Consider the following 10,916-nt stretch of genomic DNA (forward strand, 5'->3'; position numbering starts at 1 on the left):
TCCCTTTGATATCTGACATACATTCACATAGTCTACCCCAAACACCTATTCAAGGATGTCTCCATGGCTCTCAGAAACCTCGAATCACAAGTTCTCTCCTCCACACAAGTATGTATTGTCTAAGCCAGTAGCTAGGATTGAGATTCGGTTGTCATAACCAGTGAGAGCTCGGGTGTGTGAGAACCACAGTGCATGTCTGAGCCAGGATTGAAGAGAAGGAAGAGATCACAAGCCCTGTGCTCAGTGGGGATAGAGATGGCACAGCAGACCCTGGTGCTCAGTGTTTCTGACAGTTACGTTTCCAGCTGACTTCTCCCCTGTGCAGTGCAACACATGCCTCCCACTGGCTCTGGCCACACCACCAACCTCAGATGTGCCTGTGCTGGGCTCCTGCTCTGCCCCAACCTCCCTCATGCATGCTCTAAGGTGCCGGTGGGCCCTTCCCTCTGCCACAGCCTCTGCACACTCCTGACACATGCCAAAGAAAGGTTTCATCTGTGGAAGTCAAAGCTGAGTTCCTAGGGTTACAACAGGACTAGACCACTGCAGTCCTAAAGACAAGAAATTGGACCAGAGGCAAATCACAAACAAAACTTGGGTAGAGAAAAGGTCTCCATACTAGACAAGGGTCGTGGCTTCCCCAGGCTGCGGCCCCAAGGACGGCTCTGGAAGCAGCACCGGTTCTGAAGGGGGAGCAAAAGCGGCCATCTTCAGTCGGGGTCCGAGTCGGCATCAGAAGAGAGCTGCCCCTCCAAGGTCTCACACACGGCATCTTGCAGGGATGTGAGGTGACCCCGGGGACTCATCCCCATGGGCTGGATGACTCTGTGCCTGCAGGGGAAAGGTACAGCTGGGCTGGAGAAGGGGCATGGTGTTCTAGGCTGATACTCGGGAGGCCTGGGCGAGCCTTGTCTTACTTGGCCCAAGGAGTAACTGCTATCCGATGGCTTTGAGACATCAGGCGGCCCCCCTGCTTTCTTGGCCTCAACTTTCGCTGTCTGTATGGGTATGATTCGATCTTTCCCTAACTGACTTGGGGGGGTTATTTTATTTTGTGGTACTGGGGGTGGAACCCAGGGGCTTTTCTATCTCCGGGCTATACTCCCAGACCTATTTTATATTTTATTTGGAAACAGGGTCTCATTAAGTTGCTGAGAGCTGGCTTCGAACCTGTGCGATCCTCCTGTCTCAGCCTCCCAAGTGCTGGGATTACAAGTATGCGCCACCATGCCCAGCTGTCTTGGGGTATTTTAAACATCAGTGATGCAGACTTGCAGGGTCCCAAGCCTCCTGACCCTGCTTTCTGGGGCTCACAATATGGGATGTGGGACTATTCTTCCCTGCAGCTGCAGCCCTTCCTCTCAACATACCTGGAGAGCTTGTCAAACATGTTCACCAACTTCATGGCCTCGTGCTCCTTCTGCTCTTCCGTCATGCCCTCCATGGGGTTGGGTGGCTTCTCCTCCACCCGCCCGGTCACTGGGTTAATGCTGCTTCCCGGGGGAGGGAGAAAGGGGACCCTGTTAGTGAATCTTTAGGACAAGAGGGGCTACATGGGAGAGGGGCCCAAGGGTAGACTCCCCATCTTCCTGCTCAAGCCTGGACTGACAAGAAAGCCATGCTCCTGCCCTGGACAGCCAGTCCTGTCCCCGAGTCTCAACAGGGTATCAGGACACATACCACGTGGAACAGGCAGCTGACTCATGAGGGTCTTCCCCGTCCCTCATCCTACACCACTCACCAAGGGGTCTCTGTGGGCAAGGAGCGGGGACTGGGGGCACACACCTGGCCTTGGCCTCCTTGTATTCTTCCGTGTCCGTGTCCTCATCTTCTGAGTACTGGCCCTCGGGCCGGCCCCCTGCCATGAGGCCCCTAGCAGCCAAGAGGCCGGCAGCGTTCCCGTAGCCTGTGTACTTGATGAACCGGGGCACTGAGGGCCAGGACAGAGGTCAGTGTGTAAACGTGGCAGGGGAGGGTGGGCCTGTGACTCAAGCTCCCCTACTCACCGCTCTCAGAACACAGGACAAAGAGGAACTCCGCAGCCACCCTCTTCACGTCTGTGTCCAGGTGTGTCATGAGGCGGACAAGCTTGTTCCGAAGTAATTCCCCCACCTCAGGCCGAGTCCTCACATCCCGCAGAGGAGGCAGCACCTGCGAAGCAGCTGGGCCTCAGCTGGGGTTTGGAGTAGCCAGGGCCCAGCCCTGCCACCCAGGAGCATGGGCTCTTCTGCCACGCACCTGGGCTTTCAGGAACTTCCTGACTGGACGGTGCATGCGGGCACACTCCGTCAGCACACTCAGCACTGGGGCCACGCTCTCCTTCAGCCTGTGGGTCTGCAGAGAAGCCGGTTACTGGGCAGGTGGGGGAAGGAGGCTGCACATGCCCCATTGTCCTGGCAGCAGGGACTTGAGATAAGGCCCCATACAAAAAGTTGGCTGAGTGCCAGAAACTGGTGCTAGCATCTGAACTTTGAAAGGGATGGAAGCTGGGCGTGGTGGTGCACGTTTGTAATCCCAGTACTTGGGAGGCTGAGACAGTAGGATCACAGGGACAGGTGGCTATAGGCAGGGGCCCAACACCAGCTCAACCTGCTCTCATATACATGGAACACCCTTTCCCAGGAGATGGGAATTCCTTAGAGATCTACGAATCTCATTACAGATAGTGGTAGGTTTGTGGAATATCTAAAAGCTCTGGTGGGAGCTTAGGGCTCTAGTTGTTTAGCTGTCCCAAGGCTAAAGGCCTCTGTAAGTCTCCTGAAGATGGTGAGGGACAGCTGATGCTTGTCACCAAGGCAGATTGCGCACAGGGACACCTGGAATCTGAGAGTCACAAGCAGGGACCGTGGGCTTCTCAAGACCACTCAGAAAGGACCCACAAAGAGACCTAAAAGATAACAAGCATTTTGCTAGTCCCTGAGGAACTTGTCTCCTTACAGAAATCAGCAGAAATGAAGCCTTAAGCACATAGGGTGTCTGTGTGCCTCTCAGAGAGGAAGATCTGGTTGTCTGGCTACCAGCCTGACTGGACCACCAAAGTGGCCTCCACTTGCCAGAAGCAGTGACCACAGCTGTGCAGAAAAGCAAGGGACACTACACAGCAGGTCCTCTGCCTACCTGGTGCAAACGCTTCTCTAGGAAGGCCAGGAGGACACCAATAACATCCATGTTCACGCCCATGAACTCCAAGGAGCCTTCATGCAGCTCCAGAGTGAGGAGGACATCCAGACACTTGAGAGGCAAATTCCCCAGGAGGTTCACTGCATGGCTGGGGACAGATGAAGAACAGGTCTTGACAGGGCTAACCACCCAGCACAGAGCATCTGGGCACTGGGACTGGTGCCAAGGGCAGGGCCTCATCTCAAGGGTATGCCCACTGTGGTACGTGTGTGGGTCCCTCCTGAGAAGCAGTGGTCCCTGAAGAACCCTGCCTGTCCCAACCTGTCTGGGACAAAGTAGCATGGTCTTTGAAAAACCAGACCAGCCCAGGCACAATTCACCAAGAACAGGACAAGGGACTACAATGTCATACCATGCCAACCACTGCCACTACCTATGGCCCTGCTCCTAAACTCATGGCTCTTGTCCTAGCTCCCCACCAGAAGCACCTGAGACCCTCTGGAAATATGTTGATGTCCAGTTGCTCCCTAAGCAAGTCAGACTCTAAGGTGGAGTCAGGCTCCCCGGCGGTTCTGGTACACAGCCAGGGATAGGGACCAGCATCTAGATGTCCAAGCACGGCCCTCCCAGCAGGCCAGGCCCTGCTCTCACCCATGGAACTCCTCTGTGCGGTCTCCAGCAGCAGCAACCATCACACAGTGCCGCAGAAGAGTTCCCAGATACCGGTAAAGCGCAGTGTCATCCTGACCAAAGACAAAAAGAGGTTCCTGTGAACAGGAGGCCATTCATCCCTGCTGCTGCACTCCAGGATGGTGTGGCACTGACTACTGGGCCTCCTTGACTGCACACCAACACATCCGCGTGTGCTTCTAAGTGCTCATCCCAGGTTAAGACACTAGTGCACCTTTGGGATAAGATCATGCTGTGCTTTGGCCTCACATGTCCTCAGGGTGTAGAACACTGTGGACTTTTCATGTACCATGAAGCCCTCCTGCTGGACCCTACCTCTCTCTGCAGCCTTCCTTGAGTTCCTTGCTGGAAGAGTCATCTCCTGGGATGTCCCAGGAATGAGCTGACGCCCACTCATGGGTTGGGGCTATCACTCACCTCATCCACTTCCCTCTTGATGGAGTCAAAGGTGATGTTGAATAGCACTTTGAGGATCTCCATAGCCCGCTCAGTCTCTTGTGGAGGAAGGAAATCAGGTGGGCTCTCTTCAGGAGTCACCCCTAAAGTAAGCTCCAGCGTGTCAGTCAGCAGACGCACACCACCCAGCTCCTGAAACAGCTGCTGTCGCACATCGGTGCGGAGTGCTGTGAGCAGGAACAGGAGCCGCAAGTCAAAGAATTGGACGTCGTGCGGGAAGCTCCTCTTCCGGTAGAGCCCCACACGCTCCGCAAGCCGCACCACCAGATGTGCCTCGGCTGCCAGCATCTGCGCAGCGGGGCTGCTGAGCACGAGGTTGCACAGGCACTTGAGGGACTCCAGTATGACTTCCATGTCCGGGGATTCTGGGGTGGCCTCCTCGGAGGCGGAGATGCCAGCATAGCAGGCCAGTGCATGCAGGCTCTGGCGGCTGGTGAACGGGTCCAGGCAGCTGCGGTCCCGGGACAGGATACGGACGGTCTGCAGCCAGATGCCACGATGTGAAGGTGGCAAGCCCTGTTCCAGGGCGGACGCCAACGACTCTGCTACTCTCTGTGGGCAGGGAGAACAGCAGCTCCACCGGGCCCTCTTCCTGGGCAGCCCTTCCCCGCCCGGTTTCCCCTTGGGCAGGCACCTACCTTCCGGTCCTTCTGTTGGGCATCATCAAAGGTGAAATTCTGCGAGTGCTGCAAAGAGACCTGGTGAGCTCACGTCCCCAAGCAGGTATGATCTGTGCCACGAGTGGGGCAGCCTGTCTGCTGCCAGCTCTGGGCAGCAGCCACCCTCCCCAAAGCGGGTCTACACTCGCCGTCCACAAGCTGGCGCGCCAAAGGGAGCACCCCAGGCCCGGTCCCCACCCGGCGCTGCGCTCCCAACACTCTGAGAGCCCCCGCCGCGCTCCCACACTTCGGCCGACCGCGCCCGGGCGCACTCAGGGGCCCTTCTAGGCGCCGCCTCGGTCCCCAGCGGCCGCTCACCTCCCGGTTGTAGGCGCGGAGAGCTTCCGTAGTCACGTCTTCCTCCCCCGTCTCCAGGGCGTCCGCCACCGCCCGGGGCTCCATGGCCCCGCGGAACCAGCACGAAGTCTCCAGCCGGGAAGACGCGCAACGCCCAGCCCCTCAGCCCCACCCCAACCCGGAAGCTCGGCGGCGGCGCGCGGGGCACGCCGGGACGCGGGCGCGCGGGGCACGCCGGGACGCGGCACCGGCTGGCCAGCCGAGGTGGCCGGCTCGGGTCGACGCGGTCCCCTGCAGAGGCCCGGCCCCGAGGAGGAGGCCGTCGGCGCAGCCCCGGCCCCTGCTGCCGCGCAGCGCGGGCAGAGCGAGGCCGCGACTGCGCCCTCCGCGTGGCTGGACAGGCGTCTGGGGCGTCGCGGGTGGACGGCAGCCCTGCCTCGGCGCTTACGTGCCAGAGGGGGAGGCTGAGAAAAGCAGGGAGGACGACGCGAGGCGCTCGCAGCATAACGATTAGCTTAAAAGAGCTGCCTGCGAAGGCTGGAGCAGGCCAGTTCAGGAGCCGGACAGCAGGGAGCTGTCCAGGGAGAGATCTGGAGGAGGCCACTCCGGACAGACCTGCGGGCCGCGAGAAGGCGGGGAGCGGAGGGGAGCGGGGTGAAGGTGAAACCTGGCTGCGGGCAGTGGGCGTACCCAGCACACCGGCCTGGACGTGCTTCCCCTCTCAGAAGCACGGATGATTAAAGTGCTGGGCACCCCGGTACTGGGCGGCGGAGACCGCAGGTTCGAGGCCAGCTTGGCAATTTAGGGAGACTCTGTTTCACTGCCTACCACCCCGGGTTTGATCACGAATACCCTAACACACAAAGTGCGCATCTCACTGGGTTGCCCTGATGACTAAACGACACAGCTGCGGTGACCCATATGCCCATCCACTTTTTTTTGGTAGTGGGGATTGAATCTAGGGGCAGTCTACCTGCGAGCTACACCCACTTTTCAACTTTTTGTTCGGAAACAAGTTCTTGCTAGGTTGCTGACAGTCTTGCCACGATTCCGAGGCTGTCCTCGAACCGCGAGTTGCCTGTCCTGGTCTCCCGAGTACTGGGATTACAGACGGTAACACTCGATAACCCTACTCTGCGAGCCCTCGCAAGTGCGCAGCCCAAGGCCGTCACGGCCCTGCACCCGTCACGTTTCACTTTTCCAGCAGTTCCCCCCATGTGCATGTTATACAAGTCCTCCGCTTCACAGGGGCGGCTGGCTTCTGCCCAGGTCGCACCAGCTCCCGCACCCCTGCTCCGGCCTCCGCCTGGCTGGTCAGCCCTAGAACACCAGGCCCCGTCCGCCCGGGCAGCACCGGCATCGGCTCCCGCCCGAAAGCTCGTGGCCGGAGGGAGCCAGCAGCCAACACAGCTGGGCACTGCAGACCACCGCGGTCCCGGAGCGGGAGGAACCCCTGTTTACCCGGGCGAGTGACGTCATTTCCGCTTCCGCTCAGCATCCTCCCTGGCCGGAAATGAGGCAGGGGGCGTGGCGGTCTGGAGGTGGCGGCGGCAGCTTCCGGGTGCTAGAGCCACGTCCGCGGCACCGGTGGTCTCTGTGGCTACTGCCCCGGCTCCGCCGGTCGAGATGGCGGACTGGACTCGGGGTAAGTACGAGAGGGCGAGATGGGGCGCTAGCAGGGCCGGGGGCCAGCCGCCGGCCTCCCTCGGCCGGAGGACTGCGCGTGGCCCGCTGCGTCCTGGACTGCGCAGCCGGCTCCTTGTGTGGCGGCAGTGGAGTGGAGCTTGGAGGAGACCTGACCGTGCCAGCCCCCACGAGAAGCTGGCCCCTCGGGGGACGCTGATTCCGGGGCGGTTGTGTCATTAAAGGGACTAATGAATGCGAAGTAGTCTCCTGGACGCCGGCGGCCTTTCTTTTGTGGGCTGAGCATGCCAGTGTCTCAGGGCTGCGGACTCACCCCTTTGTCATATCGAGGTTGGTTCTTCTCACGCGTTGGGCAGTGGAAATTTGTGCTGTTGGAGGGGAGGCCGCACACACCCACCTAGTGTGTTAAAAATTCTGCATCAGCTGGCCTAACCTGTCGCAGGCAGGTTTCTTCAGGCCTTGTCATGTGCGGGATGTAAGGGAGACCCACCTGAGGTTCCCCTTGGAGGGTTAGGGAGCTTCCATCATTTCCTTCACAGTGATGGCCCTCCTGATGTCCTGGCATGGTTACTGTCATCTCTTCTGGGCCAGATTCCAGGTCACCTCTGCAGGGCCTTCCTACCACCTTCGTGGGGGCTCCTATCTTTTCTGTGTCCCTACCAGAGTTTACTGTTTTTTGTTTTTTTTCTCTCTGAGAACAGGTTCTACCTCCTTATTTGGTGATGATGTCCCTGCAGGTAAGTATTGTTTTTCTAGCATTGCTGGACTTGGTCCAGATTCTGTCATAATGTCAGAGGGGCTGGTTGGCCTGAGCACTTTGGGGGCACCTGCCTGGTCATGCATTCAGAACATATGTCTCTTAGCAGGTGCTGCACAACATGCTGAAACATGGATTAGGGACTTGCTCAGCAGATACAAGCCACCCCAGACTCCCTAGATGTTTGACTAGTCCAGACTCAGTTGGAATGAGAAGGATCAGGGGTCACACTCATGGGTGAACACAACTCCTCAGCCTCTCTCTTTTCTTACAGCTCAGAGTCCCGGCGCTGTGGAAGAGATTCTAGACCGGGAGAACAAACGGATGGCTGATGGCCTGGCCTCCAAAGTTACCAGGCTTAAATCGGTCAGTGGTAACCCTTTCTCCTTTCATTTCTACCTGGTGCCTTGGAGGGCAGAGCTCAGGGTCGGTAGAGAACTCAGAGAGGTCTCCATCAGTTCCCTCCTTGTCCCATCTGTCTGTGGCTGTGGTCACCTGAGACTCGAGGTGATGTCTAGACCTTCTGCTACTGAAACTGTGTCTAGCAGAGATGTGGATGGGGTCTTGCTGGTCTTGACGGGAGAGTGAGTGCCTTGTTCTGTGTCTGACTCGGTCTGAACCTGCCTTCTCTGTGCTCTGACCAGTTGGCCCTGGACATCGATAGGGACGCAGAAGACCAGAACCGATACCTGGACGGCATGGTAAGGGCCTGCAATATGCACGGGTCACAGTCAGCTCTGCCTCCACATCGTGGGCCCTGCGATCTCTGTCCTTCAGTGCTGGTGCGGGTGGGTGGCCAAGGTACCACCCCTGTGTGATCCTGCTGGCTCCCTTCCCCAGGACTCAGATTTCACAAGTGTAACCGGCCTGCTCACAGGGAGTGTGAAGCGCTTTTCCACGATGGCACGGTCTGGGCGAGACAACCGGAAGCTTCTGTGTGGTATGGCCATGGGCCTGATCATGGTCTTCTTCATCCTCTCCTACCTCTTGTCGAGGGCAAGGACGTGAACAAGTGGGAGCCAAGGGCAAGCCTCACCTGGTATCCTGGGCTCCTGAGGACTTAATTTTTAAAATACCCCTTTGAAATCACCATCGTGGGTCAGGAATCTTCTTCCTGTGTGTTAGGGATTGTGGCTGCCTCTGACCCAGTGAACTCATGTTGCCTGGTCCTAGGTATGAAAGGGACCCTTTCCCTCTGGGAAACCAAGACCCAGTCCCTGTCCCCACTCCTGGGTGCTAGAGACAGCCAGTCCTGAGTCTGGATCTGGTAGTTACCTCTGGATACCAAGAGTCCTCAATCTGGATATAGTAGTTACTTCTGGCCAACGCTGCTGAGCAGAGATGGACCAGTACGAGCCAAGAGTCCTTGTTGTAAGACCTGTGTCCTTTAGGTCCTGGATGTAGCAGAAGGTCAGGGACTGTGGTTGCTGAGTAATCACACCTGGGTTGGAGGAACTGGGCTAGTGTCCTGGGTTCCAGGATCAGAAACGCATGTCCTCTAGGTTCAACATCTCCCCAGTGCCAAAGACATATCCCCAGAGCAGATCCAGAAACAGGTCCTAGTGGCCCTTCAAGTCACGGAGATCCTTGGGGAGGTCCTTCCTGCAAGGCCCTCCTTGTAGGGCTGCAGGCCACCTGGTGAGAGAGGGTGTGCTGCCCCTTCACCATGCCCTGCCCTGTTCCCACAACCTTACTGGGTGGATGGGGGGATGCTCTGAGCCACTCTCCTTGCCTCCTACCTCTGTAGACTGCCCTCTGGTCTGCAGTACCTTTCCCTCCCTGGTACTGCTCACTTGACCAGCCCTGTGTTCACACAAACTGAGTCATGGAGCTGGCAGGGCCAGCAACTTCTGAGAGTCTGATGCTGTTGCATTTACATCAGAAATATCTTTTAGGAATGTACTCTACAGTTCTGTGCCCTTTTCTGACATCATTCCGACCTGCCTCCTTGTTGTTATTTCCTTTCCCCAGGACTCTTGGCTCCCTGTTCACCCACTGATAGTGCCACACTAAGAGGCCTGTCTAACCAGAACCACTTGCTTTGAACTCCAGATTTGACACAGATCAGAGATGGCCTGGCCTCCAGTGTCCGTTGCCTCCAGCCATGGGCACCCTCCTCTTCCCCTTCATCTAGCAGGCCTGCCTTCACACACATTCAGCCTGTCCCTTTTCTTATCTCCTGGCCCTTCCATTGCACTGGGCTGGGCCTCAGAGACTTCTGGAGGAAGCAGGGCTTCTGCTTTGATCCCTCCCTGTCCAGTGCAGGCCCTCTTCTCTGCTGCCCCTTCTCTGTGGCTTTGCTGTTTCCTGACGCTCTCCCAGCTGTGCTGGTCTAGCTTCTGCTTCCTCTTTGGGCATCTTTCCCAGGCTGTCACGTCACCTCCTAGTGTCTTGGTGCACCATGGCTTGGGCTCATCCCTCTGCTTGTCACTGAAGGTGGTAGCAGCTGTCTGTATTGGGTCCCCATCTGGCTACTGCAGGCACTACCAAAGTCACATCCACATTCCAGCTGTGCATCCCCATCTTCTGGGCCACATGCTTCTGACTTCTACTTCATGAGAACGTGGCTGGGCTGTGGGAGCCAAACCAGGCCCCAGGACACATTGCCAAGGCCAGTGCCAGCTGGTCTTGCTGGTGCATCTCACAGTGACCTTCCCTAGGAGAAGTGCTTTTGAGACCGCCAGCTGTTCCATTCCCTCTCCACAGCTCTCCGCCGCCCTCCCAGCCATTTCTGGGTCTGAGTTGTTCTTTCCAGTTGGCTTTTTTGTTCCTCATTCTGCTCTTTGTGTTCTGTGAATCCCACAAAGTGAGGCAGCAGCACTACTAACACTGGGTTAGACTAGTGTCTGAGGGCCTAACCTGAGTCCTGCAGCTCAGCCCAATGCAGCTGGCACCTGACCCTGGGGTCATTTGGGTTCTCCGACTCAGTCTCCAGCACCAATAAACAACAACAACAAAAAAGAAAGCAGTGGCCCAATGTGAAGTGTGTTGAGGACAAGCTGCCAGGCTTTCCGCAGCTCAAGGACATTTCAACAATAAAAATGTAGAATAAATAGCATCACGAAGAAGGAATCACATATTCTTTGTCGTCTTCATTTCTTAAGGTCTGAGAGAGCCCTGTGTGTGGGTGGTATTGGAGTTTGAAGTCGGGGACATTCCACCTCTGAGCTATACTCCCAGCCCTTGTTATTTTCTTTGCTTTGAAATGGTCTTGTACGTTGCTGTGAGTTTTCAAGTTGCGGAGGCTGATCTTGAGCTTCTCTCAGCCTCCCCAAGTACTGGGACTCGGGTGT

At 57.3% G+C, this 10,916-nt stretch overlaps 2 protein-coding genes across 4 annotated transcripts; one reads left to right on the plus strand and one right to left on the minus strand.

Moving 5' to 3' along the window:
• Positions 1-710: 710 nt before the first annotated feature.
• RIC8A (RIC8 guanine nucleotide exchange factor A) lies at positions 711-5,327 on the minus strand (the record flags this gene model as incomplete). Of its 3 annotated transcripts, none has more annotated exons than XM_080700964.1 (10): positions 711-831; positions 1,371-1,490; positions 1,786-1,930; positions 2,007-2,151; positions 2,239-2,334; positions 3,118-3,268; positions 3,772-3,863; positions 4,228-4,818; positions 4,905-4,952; positions 5,244-5,327. In XM_080700964.1, 10 exons carry the CDS (start codon positions 5,325-5,327, stop codon positions 711-713), a joined length of 1,593 nt encoding a protein of 530 aa, XP_080557090.1. The 3 variants fall into 3 exon arrangements, with proteins under 3 accessions (XP_080557090.1, XP_080557091.1, XP_080557089.1); XM_080700965.1 differs by having other exon boundaries at positions 2,007-2,162; positions 2,235-2,334; XM_080700963.1 differs by having other exon boundaries at positions 4,905-4,964.
• A 1,521-nt stretch (positions 5,328-6,848) lies between these two features.
• On the plus strand, positions 6,849-8,631 carry BET1L (Bet1 golgi vesicular membrane trafficking protein like; the record flags this gene model as incomplete). The annotated part of the gene is made up of 4 exons (XM_080716992.1): positions 6,849-6,867; positions 7,898-7,989; positions 8,268-8,324; positions 8,464-8,631. 4 exons carry the CDS (start codon positions 6,849-6,851, stop codon positions 8,629-8,631), a joined length of 336 nt encoding a protein of 111 aa, XP_080573118.1.
• Positions 8,632-10,916: the final 2,285 nt, after the last annotated feature.

The sequence above is a fragment of the Muscardinus avellanarius genome (genome assembly GCF_963383645.1).
Source record: "Muscardinus avellanarius genome assembly, chromosome: 1".
Lineage (NCBI taxonomy): Eukaryota > Metazoa > Chordata > Mammalia > Rodentia > Gliridae > Muscardinus > Muscardinus avellanarius.